Source organism: Lepus europaeus, chromosome 4, assembly GCF_033115175.1.
Source record: "Lepus europaeus isolate LE1 chromosome 4, mLepTim1.pri, whole genome shotgun sequence".
Lineage (NCBI taxonomy): Eukaryota > Metazoa > Chordata > Mammalia > Lagomorpha > Leporidae > Lepus > Lepus europaeus.
Window position 1 is genome coordinate 11,968,773 of NC_084830.1, and position 17,963 is coordinate 11,986,735.

Consider the following 17,963-nt stretch of genomic DNA (forward strand, 5'->3'; position numbering starts at 1 on the left):
GACCAGGATAAGCACCTGGCTCCTGGCTTCGGATCAGCGCGGTGTGCTGGCCGCAGCGTGCCGGCCGTGGCGGCCATTGGAGGGTGAACCAACAGCAAAGGAAGACCTTTCTCTCTCTCTCTCTCTCTCTCTCTCTCTCACTATCCACTCTGCCTGTCAAAAAAATAAATAAATAAAAGGAAAAAGATGCCTGACATCTGATTTCTCATCCTGCCCCTAACACAAATTAACTATCTGACCTTGAGACTTCTTGTCTCTCGACCTCAAACTCCTACCTGTAAAATAAAAGTCTTGCAAAGGATATATTATATATGTCATATATATATATATACATATATAAATCAGAATAGAATATATTTGCCAAGTTCATATTTATGTTTAAAATATTTAATTATATGGAATTGCATTTATAATATCTACTAAATAAAAAAAAGTGGCTTAGAAAACACTATGAAACATACACACCTAAATTTTAAATACATTTTGCACAGGGAAAAAGGAAATGGTATTTCGTTGACTTCAAAATATTTATTGTTTTCTATTTTGAGCACTGTTTATTTTCTTGTTTGTGAGTTTTTATTATGTTCTAAATTCATGACATTTAGCATAAATTTTTCTGTACTGAGTAACAGTCAAACATTTTTATTATACATTAAATAACATTATCTCTCAGGACTACTATAGCTCTGAGAATTACATTTTTCTACATGGGTTTTCATTTAATAATACTCTTTTCTATTAGCATAGGAAAATGCCAGGGTTAATTTAATGACTTTATTAATCCAAATGGATCAGTTCAAAATGCCCTGTTTTTAAGTACCTGACACCAAAAATCAAGAGATACATTATAATATGATACATTCATTTAGCTTTTTTTCATAAATTATTTGAAACAATTATAGAAGTTACAAAATAAGGAAAAGATTCTTCTAAATTCAAATCACAATTCCTTTTGGATGCTTTTCAGCCTGGCTGACTTACTGTGTTGATTCTGCAATCTCTACTCAAGCTATTTTTTTCCATCCGAAATACAGCTAAAGACTCAAAGATCTTTCACAATTTTCCTTTACTTTTTCTTCTGAGTTTGGTCTAGTCATCTCTCTATTTTTGGCCAATCACTGCTCTCAAAGTGATTCAAGAGGTATTTATGTTTCCTCTTGAAAATGTGTTTCAAGTGATAAATTTTGAGCCTTAAGAAAGTCTTCTGCAGCACAAAGAAAAGGAAATCGCAAGTGCCAAGAAGAGCAGGAGTTTGGACAGATTCAGAAGGAGCTAAACATAGGACTTCTCTCATTCAAGCTATGCAATGTGAATGAGTGGTCCTTTGAAAACACCTCCATCAGCAGCAAGATTATGTACCGGGTGCTTCACAGGGTCAGGTACATTACCATGATTCAGGCTTTAATCCTTGCAATTATGGAGACAAATGCTATTAGTCATTCACAGGTAAATAAACTGAGGCTCAGAGATGTTGAATGTGTTGTGATCAAATAACTCATCAGCAACAAAGCTGAGATTGGGGCTTGGGTCTACATGAATCCAAAGCTCATGTCTTTAATCATTTTCTCAGGGGTCCACAGACTTCAGGAGCTAGAATATTAAGTCATGTCAATTCCCTCCAAAATTACAATGGTGACTGTGAATGAGTAAATGAATGTATGGGACCTCATAAATATACACATACACATACACACACACACACACACACATGAAGCACTTATGACAATATGTGGCTCACAGTCCAACTCTCTTCACTTCAGCACTTATGGTGGACAGCTCCAGGAGATCCAAGCGCTCTTTCCTACTGACACTATAGAAGAGTAGAATAATGAGTATCATATATTATCAGCATCTTATCTCCAAGAAAAAGTACATAGATCTAGGAATTTGCAGATCTGAACCTTGTTCTAGCCTAGAGTTCTTTGATCCTCTTGGGCCCCATATACACAGTATCTCTTGGACCCTATGTATATGCTGAAAATTCCTATTTCCATTCCTGAAGTGCTTGCTCAATCTTGGTGAACTGGACTAAGGCTTACCCAGTACAAGCTGGAAGGATATTTTAGCATAAAGCCAAATGAAAATCTGGTTTTAGCAGCTGGCTTCATACCCCGGTTTCCCTGATCCATTCACTGGAGCTGTTAGTCTACAACAAAACAGAAGAGGGACCACAGAATCAGCCCTTAAGGCATTTGGATCTGGCTAAAAAGCCCATGAGAGTTCCTCAGGCATGGAAAGCCAGGACACTGTGGCAAAAAAAAAAAATGACCCAAATGAAAGATCTCTGTGAGTGAGATCCCAGTAGAAAGAACGGGCCATCAAAGAAGTAGGTACCTTCCTCTGAAGGGAGGAGAGAACTTTCACTTTAACTATGGCCTTTTCTAAATAAGATCAGAGTTGGTGAACTCAAGAGGCTTCCACAGCCTTGGCAGCTCATGACAAGAGCCTTGGGTGATTACTGACGTCATAAATAAGAGGTTAATTGTTAAATCAACAACGGGAGTCACTGTGCACCTGCTCCTCATGTAGGACCTTTGTCCTTAATGTGTTGTACTATGTGAATTAACAGTAAAACTACTACCCAAACAGTACTCTATACTTTGTGTGTCTTTGTGAGTGCAGTCTGTTGAAATCTTTACTTAGTATATACTAAGTATACTAAGTTGATCTTCTGTATATAAAGATAATTAAAAATGAATCTTGATGAAGAATGGGATGGGAGAGGGAGTGAGAGATGAGATGGTTGGAGATGAGAGAGAGGTTATGGGGATGAAAAGCTTCTATAATTCTAAAGTTGTACTTTGGAAATTTATATTTATTAAATAAAAGTTAAAAAAAAGAAGATGGAAAGCTTTAGGTTATTTTAGGGCCACCATATTGATGCTGAGTCTTACCATTCCCTCTGGATACTGCATCTCATCCCTGATGGTCACATCAAAGTTACCTCTGAGTGAGTTCTGAGGATACATGTGCTCACATTTGGGAGGAAATTAAATAAGAGTGTAGCATCATCTGGTTTTAATGATAAAAATATTCTGAAATAGATTATAGAGGGGAACATTAGGAGTCTGTTGGATATCACAGTGGCTGAAGTTGGATATGGAGAGAAGTAAATGTACTGGAGATATATTTTGATGGTAGAGGAAACAGGATTTGGTTAAGGGTTGGGTGGGGGCATTGGTGGGGACTGTCTGAGTTTTGGTTTTTCTTTTGACTCAAGCAACTGGATGAATGATTGAGGACCATTGCCTAAGATAGAGTAATCTCGGGAAGATAGAACACTAGTTGAGGTCAGGCAAGACATGACATCCACAGAGATTATTTCTTTTAATTATTTAATTATTTATTTTAATAATATTATTTATAAAAAAAGATTTCATGTATATACATGTATACTCATGTATATACAGTTTTAAGAACATAATAACATGTCCCACACTACCTCACTCACCCCCACCCTCCCTCCTTTTCTTATTTTTCTTATAATTTTTATAATGACATGCTTTCCGTTTTCTTCATAATCACAATCATAAACCACCACTAAATAAAGAATTTAACAACCAGTAAGTATAAAATCCACTGTTCCTCAAAAGTGTAAACAAGGGCTACAAACAATAATCAGATCTCAAAATGTCAATTTCACTCATATACATTACTTTTTTGTATGCTGCATATTGGTTACCAAAAATCAGGGAAAACATTTTTTTGGGGGGACTGGCTTATTTCAATAAGCATAATGGCCTCCAGTTACATCCATTTTGTTTCAAAAGACAGGACTTCATTCTTTTTTTAATGGCTGAGTGGTATTACATCATGTATATATAACATAATTTCTCTATCCAGTCATCAGTTGATGGACATCTAGGTTGATTCCATTTCATACCTAATGTGAGTTGAGTTGCATAGGGGTACAGATAACTCTTTCATATACAGATTGCATTTCTTTTGAGTAAATTTCCAGGAGTGGAATGGCTGGGTCAGATATATTTTCAGATTTCTGAGGACTCTCCAAATTGTCTTCCATGTACTTGAGAATTTTATGCCGAGTTTTCTTCTTTAGCCAATGAAAGCCTGTCAAAGGACTGTATATTTACACATATCAACTATGTCCACATTCAAAGTCCAAGATTTCCTCCTCCAAACTTTTTAATTCTAATTTGTTCTGAGAAAGGCTTCCTGCTGAGCCAAAATGAAAGAGAGAAAGCACTCAGAATCCAACAATGGCTGCCATGGTCTTCTGAATTGCTCTGGCAACTGGAAGTCCTATTGGTGCTTATATTTACCTTTGCTGCTTAATGTCTTACCTGGGAAATCCCAGCTCAGCAGTACCTCAGCATTGTTGGGAATTGAGGGTTGGGAAGAGAGAGCACAAAGGGAACAAAATATTTATTAAAATGCTGAGGAATTAAAACGGGGATGAGTCCCCCAAATCACAGAACTGAAATAAAGATTAAAAGAACTGATAAAATAAATAAAAAGGGTCTATCTCACAGAATGAATTTAATAACCTTAACATGAAGGCACTTACACGACATTGCATAATGGTCTCTTAAATAGAGTGATATATTTAACAAGAAAAAGAGATCAAGTGTTTAAGAGTTAAGATCCTGATTCTCACATAAACTGGCTGGGTTCAGTTCCAAGCATTAGCTCCTGATTCAAGCTTCCTGCCAATGCAGACCCTAGAAAGTAGCAGGTGGTGGCTCAAATAATCAAATCCCTGCCCTGCATAAACAAGATCTGAATTGAATTCTGGCTCCTGCCCTCAGCCTGGCCCAGTTACAGCTGTTGCAGGCATTGGAGAGTGAACCAGCAAATGAGAGCATTCATGTCTCTCTCTCTCTCTCTCTCTCTCTCTTTCACACACACACACACACACAGAGAGAGACACACACAGACACACACACACACATTTCCCCTTCCCATAAACAAATAGTTTTCTAAAAAGAGATAGAGAGAGATACTTTTCTTCACATGGATTTTTGTAATGAGAACATATAATGCTTTGAAGCTTAGAAAAAGTGCTTTGCAAATAGAAGACATCATTTTTAAGGAGGCAGATTTAGACTCTATATGTTAGACTGTACAATCTCTTTCACCTGGTATGTCTTGGTGACATACACTTGGAGATCAGCTGACTTCTGCATCAGCTAAAGTGCAAACCCTCAAGCAGCTCTTATCACACAGTATATGCTCAAAAAACATTTCTTACCGTTTGTTTCTAAACCTTAGCTTTCTAAAGAGTTTCCTTGAAGTGCTCCTCTGGTTATTAGTAACCATGCACCATCTTGCACTTGTTTTTTTTTTTTTCCTGCAGAGATTTCCTGGGGACCAAAGAGGCATCACTGTTGCTAATGGCCATGTTCCTCCTTGCTGTATTCTACCATGGACAGCAGGTAATGTGACATTTTGCTCTACCTACCCTTGGTTAGCTGCTGCCATGACTATGCCCTGCAAAATCTCCACTGTTCTTCACCTCAAATGACTGTTACCTGCTTGCAGCAAGTGTGATTATTAGTGGATCAATTTATAACAAAGACCACCTAATGAAAAAGGAGGCTGAAGAAGATGAGTTGGTAAACAATGTGGTCCAAATTCTCTTTAGGCACCTCTCTTCCCAAAAGACCATCATGCTAACAAAAGAGCTCTTGATTTCTGTCTGAGTCAAACTGAGAGTTCTCTTAATTCTGTTACCTGGGTGAAACAGTGACTGTACAAGGTGTGGGCTATAGTAGGCAAACATTCAGAGGATCAGCTGAGGGGCTGTAATCCCAGGTCTTCACCTCACAGTGTGCGGACTTGGGAAAGTTACTTATCTCCCTGAGCCTTACTTTACTCAACTCTGAGTAAAATAGGATTATCCAAGTAGGGCTATTTTAAGGATTCATCTGAGATTATCATGCACAGCAGTTTGTGCACTGCCTTGCGTTTTGCTAGGATGAGCTTCATGGCTGATTTGTCCTAATTAGATAAAGTGCCTGAAGGAAACTGTATCCTAATAATGCAAAATAAAACACAATTTCCCTAAGACTTCATAAAAGGAAGCTGTTCTGCATGGAGACATCATGGAAGGCTTCATCCAAGGGATGTCGCATGCTCTCAGGGCCCAGGAAGACTTCTCCAGGTGGACCCCAATCCATGAACATTCATCCCCTGAGAAGACTTTCACTTCTCAATAGAAACCAGGCCCTGCCAGCCTCCCGGCTCTGCTCTGGCACCAAGTCCATCTTTCTCCTGTCAGTGTGCATTTCAAAAAGGGTAACAAGAAAGGGTGAAAACAAAACAAGAAGACTGTCATCTATAGCAGAAATATGAACTTATCACTGGGAAATTACCATGGAAACAAGGAAGTTACAAACCCTGCAATATGACTTTGACTTGCTTTCACATTTAGCTGAATTTACAATGTAAGAACAAGCCAAATGCCAAAGTCTAGCCTTTCCCAAAATTCCTGTAGTTTGCTCTTTCCAGCTATCTGTGAAGATGGAATCCACTCTCCCATGTCTTGATGGCTTCCATCAATAAGGGAGAACTCCTTACCTGAACACACATTACCTGAACACACAGATGGCAATCAATGAGGGGGCTATCATGACAGAAGCAGATCAGACGGTTCTGCAGAAAAGCATATACTCACCCCATCACACAGTTTTAAGACTGACAGGTGAGAGATGTCCAGAAATAGCTGAGAAGACAAATTCAGAGTGAGAGTCTTCCTTTTGTAATAAGAAGGATGTTTTTGTCTCCTCTGCCACCTCAAAGAATGAGTTTGTGCCATCAGTGCCCCCTTTCTAAAATGGTACCCTCCTAGCCCTCTGATTCTTCATTTGTCCTGGGAAGCAGGGAACTCGGTTACGTTAAGATTATGTATAAAGTGGAAGAATGTATGTGCTTACTGAGGATCTGAGGGTTTAAGTGACATCTGATTTTTTTCCCTTTCATCTCTAACTTTCAAAGGGTTTTGAAATTCATAATCAAATTGCATAAAAGTAGCAGTTATAGGTACAGGCATTGGGATTGGACAGATAAAATTCAAACCCAAACTCTGCCACTTAATAGATAATATGACCTCCTTCTATTTCTTCAATATTCTGTGTCTGTTTCCCCTGAGTACATGGAGAACAGATTCTTCTTCACAGGCTTGTTATAGTCTCAAATGAAATATGATTTTATGTATCTCAGTGGCTTGCACACATAGCAAGTACTCAGAAATCTTTAGCTGTTAATATTTTACTTTGAAAATAAGCCCATGACGCCAATAGGAAAATAAGTATTATCCATCTGGTCCCAAGACAAGAGCAGAGACTCAAGTCCCCTGAGGTCACAAAATGAGCAGGGGAAGCCAGACTGCAGCAGGAATCCAAATGCTGCAGCTCCGGATTCCGTCCTGTTTCTGCGGCATGCCGCTACCTCCTTGTGTGAGAGGCGGCCTTAGCAGGGCTGCGTCACTTCAAGTGTCTTCTATCTATAGCATCCTCCAGGGCCCTATTCATCCCGGATCAAACCTGCCCACTCCTGGGCTTGCTACCTGCTTCACCAGCTTCTCCTTGTGACTCAGAGGCCCTCTATTTTTAATAAAAGCTGAATAATGCCCATTGATGGCTGCTAAAGAGTCCGGTGGGAGCATGTGTAATTATACATCTCCAGAGTGATGGAGGCGGTTATGTAACAGAATAATTGGGAGATTTCATTTTGCCCATATGTGGAAATGATATGCCAAACATTGCCTCCTACACTGAGGCAGGTGAACGTTCTGAAAGTTGGGCAGGGAGAGCCTCCCACCTCGTGCCTGATTCACTCACAGCTCTGGAGTTTGGGACTGTGCCTTGCCATCTTCATTTATAGCAGAGGAAGCCACCCCAGCATGTGCGGACAGAAATCAATGAGGCTGTGTCTCTACTTACCTACTTCTGGGTCTGCTAAAGACGTGCTAGGAGCTAGCGTCTCAGAAGGAAAGACCTGAGCCTAGGAAGCACATAGTCTTGCTTGAGTCCCAATGGTGCCACATATTGGATAGATGACTTTGAGATAACCTCTCTGAGCTGTCATTTCCTTATCTGTAAAATGAAAATGATGATCTTTTGAGGATTGGAGAATATATGAATGAGATCCTTGACCTACAGAAGGGATAAGAGTGGCAGCTTGGAGTCAAAATGCTGTTGGTTCAAACCAGCCTCAATTTGAGAGATCCTAGGAGATGGATTTCACTTAGTGTTTCTTCATTTTCCCTCCTGGGAAATGTAGATATTAAAATGCCCACCTTATTCAGTTGAGGCAAAAGTTCACTCAGTATTAGCTAGCATTATGTGAAAAGCTTTGCACAATATATGGAAGCAAGACATCCCAAAAGTTTGTAAGGAAATGAAATATGAAAATAGATTTATTTTTGTAAAAAGTTTTCGAAATCTATGCATATAAGGGTGTTCAAAAAGTTTCTGGAAATTTTTGAAAATATTTTTTAAAAAGCTATGCATGGATTTTGTACCAGAATAAACTTTTTTTTAGTTCCATTTTTCTGTGAACTTTTTAAAGTACTTTCATATGTATTAGTTTTCTTTGTAATTTTTTCAAATAGCCAGTTTCTCAGTGGTTTGGTAAAATCAAGAAATGGAGTACACTCCATTCAGTTGATGGTTTTAGAGAAAAATGCTGAAGAATTTTTATTTTAAAAAATTCAGTGTCAGGTTGGGTATCTGGCCTGGCAGGTAAGCCACAGTTAAGAGACACACATCCCACATTTAAAGCACCTGGGTTGCATTTGAGGCTCTGGCCACTGACTGCAACTTCTTGCTAACGTAGACCATTGGAGGCAGCAGTTACAGCTCAAATGGTTGGCATCCTTCTACTCACATGAGAAACCTGATCGGGTTCCCAACTCCTGGCATCAGTTTAACCCAATCTTAGCCATTACAGGCATTTGGGGATTGAGCCATTGGATGAGAGCTCTGTATGTATGTCTCTGTCTGCCTCTCGAATACAACAAAGTGTTTTATGGTTGTACATTTTGCACCTAAACTTTAGCCATTTATGGAAAGAGTGGAGGTTATTTTTAAAGGGATTAGTATTTAGAAACTACTGTGTGGACACAAGGAGAACTCGTTGCTATTAGGTTTTAACTGTTTTTAGACCTTGATTTCAGTGAGCAGAGCTAGGAAATGCCTATATTGTGAGTTCAAAGTGATACTTCCATTTAATATTTGGGACCAAATACTTTTGATTTAATCACATTAATCCTATATCTGCACATAGGATTATATATCCTATTTATCCTTTTTCTCTGGATTTTGATCTAGCTTTTGATGATACCCAATACCATGATTCATTCACCTTAACATATACTTCAAATAGTCTAAGAGTAATATACAAGTATCACCACCTACAACGTGATTATTTTAAACAGTTTTAAAATACTTTTTGAGCTGTTTTTATCCTTAGGGTATTTCTCTCCAGGAATGTGCCAACAAAGAACTATGTAAGAGTAGGCATTTGGTGCAGCAGTTAAGATACCACCTGTATCCCATATTGAAGTCCTGGTACAAGTCCTGGCTCCTCCACTTCCAATCAAACTTCCTGCTGTTGTGCACCTTGAGAGGCAGAAGGTGATGGCTCAAGTTCTTGGGTCCCTACCATCCACATGGGAGACCTGGATGGAGTTCCAAGCTTCTTGGCTTCTGCCTGCCCACCCCTGATTATTGTGGACATTTAGGGAATAAATGAGCAGATGTCTCTGTCTCTGTATCTCTTGTCTCATTGTCTTTCATATAAAATGAAAAATAAGTACATTTTTAAAAATATTTGTAAATTATTAGGTAAAAAGACATTTGGCATATGGAATTCCTCTATGTGGCTAATATATGTATGTTCATTTATTTGTTTATGTGTTTTTGCAGAGGTTTCTTGGAAACCTATTTAGTTCTATAATTAAGTAAAATGTCACCATGATTCTAATGTTTTTTACTTAAAATATGGTGTAAAGACAAGTAAATTCTTTTTTCTATCATATTCTAAAACTTTTCATTCTTTATCTCATCTCATAGATAATCTATTTTTGCAGTTTATACTTCAAATTCAGTGAATAAATTAAGAAATGTGTGTCTCCATGCCAGTGTGTATGTGTGTGTGTGCACGCGCACACGTGCGTGGGTGCACCAGGAGTGATCAGGGGGAAAAGATAGATATCACCCCCTTTCTTACTATATACATCCTTCTACTCAAGGCATACAAGCCCTTAAAATTGCAGAGAGACACCCCTATTTATAGGTGTATCATGATCTATAGCATGGATGTAATATAGTTTATCTAGCCAATATGGTGTATGTTTTTTTCTTGCTATTATCAATTCTGATGAATGAACAACTTGTATCTCTATCTTTTCATATTTTTGCCATCCATTGAGACTTTAAAACAAGGCAAAAGATAAAATATTCACTGAATGCGTTCAGCCCTTTGATTTGGAGCATCTAATCATGTGTTTACCAGTGAAGCATAATGTTTATCTCAACAGTTAGACAGAAGTAATGACATCCCCAAAGCTGTGATGAGAATGGCTTTTGAGCTTCACTGGACAGGAGGTGCCCTACATTCCACTGCAAAGGGAAGCTAGGCCAAGAGGGAACTGATGTGTGTCAGGTCCCTACTGTGAGCCACACGCTTTATCAGGAACTTCCTAAATGATCCCTGTTCCAACCTTGCATTGTCATTGGTGTTCATTTCAATTTTGTAGCTGAGAACAAAGAGATGAGTCACTAGTGCAGTTACAATGTGTGAATGTAGAACCAGAACTCTAGGTCAGATCTTTCTAACAACTAAATCCGTGTTCCTCCCATTATGAGTTCATTCATTATTTCCTTATTGTCTGTTGCTCAAGAGTTCAGACTCCAGAGTTGTATTTTAGAAGTAAGTACAAATTGTGTCTTTGATACTAACTTGTGAGTAATTTTTGGCCAACTTACTTCCTGGTGTTTGTTTTGGTTTTCTCGTCTGTAAAACAGGATTGATAATATCTTTCTCTGAGGGTTGTTGTAGATTAAAGGATTCAATATATTGAAGTATATTGCTTAGAATAGTGCCTGGCACATAAGAAGCACACTAAATGTTAGCTATTTTTATTATAGTAACTTATCTCTTGAACAAACAAATACTGATTAAGTACCAGCCCTGTGACAAATGTTTTACTTCACAGATAGTATGTTAGTCTTCTGAGAATACTGTTCTTAGCCGCCATGGATCAGGTGGCTTAAACAACAGAATTTTTTTCTCTTACAGCTCTGGAGACCTAGTGTACAAAGTCAAAGTCCAACAGGGCTTGGTTTCTGATAAGGACTGTTTCTGATTGGTGGATGGCCACCTGCTTGCTGTGTCCTCCCCAGGTCTTTTCTTGGTGTGTGCACACATTGAGAGACGACAAGCAAGATCTCTCCTGCCTCCTCTTATAACTGCAGTAATCTCATGGACCACATGTGCATGTCCTCATCTAACCCTGATGACTTCCCAAAGGTCCCTTTGAAATTGGATCATACTCATATTGCTTGGCTGCAGGCCAATGCTTCCCACATGCTCCTATCACACTGTATTTCATATGTGAAGAGTTCTAGAGAAGCCTTTTCATCTCTGAGGCATTGATGCCTAAAGACTATACTCCAAGAATTCACCTTATTTTCTCTTTCTCTTGCCTGAACTGCAGCTGGAGTACACAGCCCGCCTGGACTTTCTTTGGCGAGTACAGGCCAAGGAAGAGATCAATGAGATGAAGGAGCTGAGGGAACACAATGAGAACATGCTACGGAATATCTTACCAAGCCACGTGGCCCGACATTTCCTGGAGAAAGACAGAGACAATGAGGTAAGCCCAGGATTCTCTGGACAGCGAGAGGGGCTGATGGGTCTGTCCTGTTGGTCACATTGATCAAAGTTCTGGAGGCAGTCCACAGTCTCAGTACGAGAGAATGGAGACCATGCCTACCCCATAGTGCCAGGCAGCTTAAACTGGTTAGCCCCGTGAAATTTACATATGGCCTCTCCCAGCTTCAGGTACCTCATCTGTAAGATGAATAATAAAATGTCCACTGGAATTTTAAAGTTTTATATGTGTAGATAGAAACTGCATTCCTGGGGGTATACTCAAAAAAACTGAAAGAAAAACCTCAAAGAGATGTTTGTATACCGACCAGTATTATTCTCAGCAGCCAAAAGGTAGAAACAACCCAAGAATCCACCAGTGGATGAATGGATCAACAAAATGGTATATATGTTAAATGGCATGCTATGACTCCTTTGAAAGGAAGGGAATTCTGACACATGCTACACCATAGATGAACCTTGAGGACATTATGCTGGATGGATTGAACCAGTCATAAAATACAAATGCTGTTTGATACCACTTATATGAAGTACTAAAGTAGCCAAATTCACAGACCTAGAAAGTAGAATGGTGGTTTCAAAGGGTTAAGGGAGGCAAAATGTGGAGTTGTTGTTTGATGGGTACAAAATTCTAGTTTTGCAAGATGAGAAGACTTCTAGAGATGGAAAGTAGTGATGGTTGAAAAACAACATGAATGTACTTAATGCCACTGAGTTATATATATATATATAAAATGCTAAGAGGGCAAACTATATGTAGTATACATTTACCATAATTATAATAAATACATGTATAGAAATGTATGTGTAAATATACTCACATATGTCTGTCTATAGCTATATCTTCTTAGCACATTGCCTAGTATATAACAGGTGATCAGAAATGCTCCTTTCCTTAAACCTTTTTTCTTATATTATACCTGAAGGACCTCTCAATGAGTGCAACCTGGAAATCTGAATCAAGGTGTGAGGTGCCTTGTGCTCCCTCTGGATGGCCTGAGAAATAATCCTGCCTTATCTATCCCAACCCCAAGTAGCCCCACATGTTACCAGGCTTATGACCACATTACTCTAATATCTGCCTTCATCTCCACATGGTCATCCCTCATAAAGATACCAATTGCTAGATTTAGGGCACAACACAATGCAGTATGGCTTCATTTTAATTTAACTATATCTTCCAAGACCCTATTCCAAATAAGCCACCATTGTCAGGTTTAGGCTAGACATGATTTTGAAGGTACACTATTCAGTCATTCCATGGATGGAGTAGAATAGCAAGAGATATGAAAGGAAATGCTAGCACTTGGACTTGGTGAGCTCTGGTCCAATTTGGGCACATTTTTAAGTGAAATGGGAGCCTCTGGAATTTTTAAGCATAACCTAATTGATTGGCTGATGCTACATAGTGAATAGAAGATAGTGGATAGAAAAGCCATAGAAATTTGACAGGAGACCTGAAAAAGCCTAGTTGGGACCCCAACGAGGAGGCCTAGGATGTTGACTATGGAGATGAAGAGGTGAGATGAACTCCAGATACATTTAAGACTTGAAGTCATTAAGATTCAAATATGGAGCAGTTATGGGAATTAAAAAATAAAAATATCAAACAATTTGATTCGCCCTCTAATATCCAAGGGGCAGTTATCCAAGAGAGAACTTAAAGTTGCTTGTAGTGCCTGAGGGGTCTTGATATGAGGACTTAAGTATATGGGACTCCAGGGGACAGCGCTAGGACCATGGACAAAGCCAAATGGGTCTGTGTCAAGAGGATCCTTAAAAGATAGAGCCAGTGGAGCCACCAGTCCATCTTGTCCCCATAAGACTGTGAGATTCATAGGGCTGTGGTTGTGTCAACCTCCACTATCACTGATCCTTGGGACCTGGTGTCCCTGTCCCATAGCCCCTGCTCTCTAAACGTGTACAGATGAACTGTGGTGATTTTCCTTGTTGAAGCATTCAAATAGGGAAAACAATCCCTTGCAAAGGATGCTATAAAAGCAAGCATGGATTGTCTTAAAGCTGGGCTAAGATAGCCTTTCCAAATTGAAATATATAGAGATTGAGAAACATTAGAACAAAGGTCACTAACTGGGTGACCCTAAGACAGATATTTCCTGTGATTCACATGGCTACATCATGCCTAGCTGGTTGGTTTATTGGTTTCAATTTGTGCATGTGATGCCTTTAGGCATAGCACGGGCTCCCAATTTCCACATCTATACCTTGCCATGTATGTTAACCTTCAAGAACCCTAAAGAATTTGGATTGATGACTCTTGCCTTGGGATCCTAGAAGGTAGGACTGGGAGAGACCTGTGGGGTCCATTTCCCATCCAAGCCAGTCGAGAAAGACCAATGGAACAGAAACCAAGGAGGTGAGTCACCAGCTAATTGAATAATCTGCTTTTGATGTACTCATATCCTTGAGGGTCTCAAGGATGCGGATCAAAGCACCACCTATCCTCTTAAGCAGATGAAGTTCAGGCCATGTGTTCCTGAGGCCCCCTAAGGTTAGAGGCTTTGTTGCAAGAGCCCCCTGATAAAGCCACAAAAGCAGAGAGAATGTTAATGTGCATGAGCCATGACCACCAAATCAAGGTAGGAGAACCAGAACCTAAGAGGGAAAGCCCAGAGAGAAATGAAAGGAAAGCTGCTTTTGATAAAAACTCCAAAACAATGAGGATTGAGGACCACTGGGGAAGATCAAAGATGTGTTAATTTCATCCTGAAAGGAAATAAACCAACCAAGAATCATGTTGGAACTCCAGTTCATCAGCTGTCATCCAGGCCAACATAAATGACAGCTTCCGCCCTCATCAAATGCCTAAGACATTTCCAATAAAGCCCTTGTCAAGACAATTTGAGATTTTATAAATATTTAAACAGTTCACATTTGACTTAGACACTGAATATGTTTATATTGACTAGAGCATTTCCTCATTATCATGAAATATCATTTATTGTATGTCTACTGCATGCCAGATACTGACATTGGCAATTGTTGAAAATCATCTTGGCAGGTCTGGAACTGCTCTGACCCACAAGAACTCTCAATGTAATATCCTGTAAATGAAGGGGCAAAGGCACTTTTAGCTTCTCCTCTGCTACAAACCAGAACTAACCTACCCCTCTGAAAAGCTAATCCAGGGTCATGACCGACTATCTGCTGCTCTCGAGGAGTCACAGGGTACACTCGGACTCCAACTAACTTGTTTACATCAAATGGACCTACCCATAACTCAGAGGATAGATAACGATAATGACTGGCAAGCCAGATGACTCCCTACATGTAACGCATCTGTGTGTGTGTGCACGCACATGTGTGTCCCAGGCCACAGCAGTATGTTCTGAGCTCCCACAGGCATCATTGCTGCAAGCTCAGGCTCTCTCTCCTTACCTCTCTCAAATTCTAACTCCTCTTAAGATCTTCCAAAGGAGGTCATGGGACCTGGTGGGAACAGCCCAAGCAATTAAGCCATAGAGACGTGTATCCAAATCCCAGCTCCTCCAGCTGTGTGATTTGGGGTAAATTAGTTAAGCTGTCTGCACCTCAGTTTTCTCATCTGTAAAACGGCTGCAATTGTACTTATTCTCCTAAGACACAGATGTTAATCAGGCAGTCAGATCCAAATGATCGAAGACATTGAAATGTGTCACTTGCAAGAAGGTTATTTGCTGAGAAGGAGTCGGAAGGCCACAGCACCTTAGCATTTTAATGAGAAGGAATAGAGGAGTCTTAGGCACAAAGTGACAAGTCTTGAAGGGCATTGAAGAAGCTTGTATTTTATTCTCTGTGCAATAAGTAGGCAAGTATAGGAACTCCGTTTCATAAACAGTGAAACTGAGGCACAGAGAAGGATTCACAAAGATGCTGGGGAGTTAGCTCAAATTCAAACCCAAGTATGGGTACCACCAGAGCCAGTGTGTTTTTTCTCCTTTAGTACAACATAAACATAGGCAGAAAAGGGGATTTGAGACAAGCAATGACTCGAACCATCCATACATAGGGTGGTGGATGGGACCTCATTCCCAGATACATCTGTCCAAGATTTTTCCAGCTGTGTCACCCACACAAGGTTTTTTGCAGCTTCTGCTATTCTGCTGGGCTTTGGGCTTAAAATAGTGCTTATCTCTCCAGGGAAAGACATTCTTGCAAATAAAGCCAGCAGGGAGTCCACGCCTAGGCAGTCGTCAGTGTCAATCAAGCTGGCCAGTGCTAAGTCCTGCAAAATCTGCTGGCTCATCGTGCCTTTATTAAGAGCTGTGGAAAGGACTCTAACAAGGACAGGAGAGTCCTTTCTGGGAGTTGGTTTATCAATGTATAAGAAACACAAGACTGAATCCAGACAGTTCTGGGCAGGTGAAGAACCAGATAGATTATCGTTCCCTGGGGAAGAGGATGCTGACGCCTTCTTATTGCCATGTGGAGGGCAGAAGTGGTCACATACATGTGCTGATGGTGCTTCACTAAGTCCTATCCTTTAACTCCAACCAACCACAGGAGGATGACAATAAAACATAACAGTGTTTCTACATTCAGCAATCCCTCCAGAGTTTACAAAGCGCCTACCTTCTTTAAGCCTGAAATAGCAAGAAACAGATGGCACATTCAAAGCAGTTGATTGGAGTAAGTTGAATGAAGGGGCCATCTGCAAACGTGTGGGTTGGTGGGTGGGACACCTCCTGTGTGCCTCTCTGCATCCCTTCACCATCTTCTCCCTGTTCTGTTTGAGATGGGCAGGGGGTGGTGGATGACTGACCTACCTAGGTTATTCAATGACCTTCCATGGACTCTGGTACCAAGTTCAGGGTCAGCAATAAGGGATTCTGGGCAGACAGGGGGTGGAATGGAAGAGAGCAAGACTACGAAGTGTATTTCCTTGTGATTACCTAAGGCTGGCTATGTCCCTCCACAGAAATTAACAACACATCTGAAGGCCACTAAGGAACTGCTTCCAATGTCAAATCAACTCACTCCTTTGACCTCTTCTCATACTTTTCAGCCTATAGGGTGACAGCTCTACTGACACTAGTCCTAGGTTCCTGAGAGATTTCTTAGAGTTCTATGTTCTTCCTTCATTTTTCTAATTAAGGCCTTTGAAAATTAGCCTTCCTTGAATATTCTTGATTTTAATGTGGCACCTCTTGTCTGTTGTGTCTTTAACTTAAGCAATATAGATAATGAAGGGATGATAAAGCCTCCTGGGGTCAGTAGTCATGGGAAGCTCTCACCAAGTCCAGGTCCAAAGGGACAAGTGGTAAGAGCACTTAGTGAAACCAATGAGAGCAGATGGATGAGCAAATGGACAACTCAGACAGAACATCTCAGTGCAAGCAGGGGTGAAAACAGAACAAAAGTACAATCCTTCCATAGCTGAGGGACCTGAGACCAGTAAATTCATTTCACTTTCTCTATTTGATTTCTATTACACAACAAAATATCTGAACCAACTAGCATGTAAGAGTAAAAGATGATTTAGCTCCCAATTTTGGAGGCTCAAGTCCACGATCAGGCAGCCTGTTTGGTTTGGTGCCTGGTGAAGTCAGCACAAGGCAGTGATGGCAGCACATACTGGAGAGAGTGGTCCCATCACAAGACAAGAACAGAGAAAGTAGGTCCAAACTTGGGCTTTTATAACAAACTCACATGAGAACTTAAGAGGCCACAGGAGTATTACTTTCCAATGGCACACCCCAATGACCTAAGGACTTTCCCCTGGGCCTCATCTTCTAAAGGTGCCACCACCTCCCAGTAATCACCATGGGGATCAAGTCTGTGATGTGTGGGCCTTGAAGGCACATTCACCAGCTTGCCCAAAGCCACAGGACCTCATCTGTAGGGCCATCCTCTCCTTTGTTCCCATATTCCTGTCTTGACCCACTGAGCAAAGTACTTCCTACAATACCTTCCACCCTATATGGAAGTTCTAGGGAGAGAGTTTCTATCTTTACCCATCTGATTAGGGAGGATATGAATAGGGAAAGCCAGAGTAACTCAGGCTGTCTTATCTCCTTATGGATCTGTTTGTATACAAGATGAACAGGCTTTCTCCTCCCATGTAGGAAGCCCAGTAGCACAGATACCTCTATCCTGACCCCATG

The 17,963-nt window shown here is 40.3% G+C and overlaps 1 protein-coding gene across 1 annotated transcript in view; it reads left to right on the forward strand.

Annotated features, from left to right (window-relative positions):
- The window catches only part of ADCY8 (adenylate cyclase 8), a 252,622-nt gene that overhangs the window by 217,736 nt on the left and 16,923 nt on the right, over positions 1–17,963 (forward strand). The window contains exons 13-14 of the mRNA XM_062189454.1: positions 5,318–5,396; positions 11,684–11,842. Of these exons, the coding sequence (XP_062045438.1) occupies positions 5,318–5,396; positions 11,684–11,842 (238 nt within the window). The remainder of the gene's footprint in view (positions 1–5,317; positions 5,397–11,683; positions 11,843–17,963) is intronic.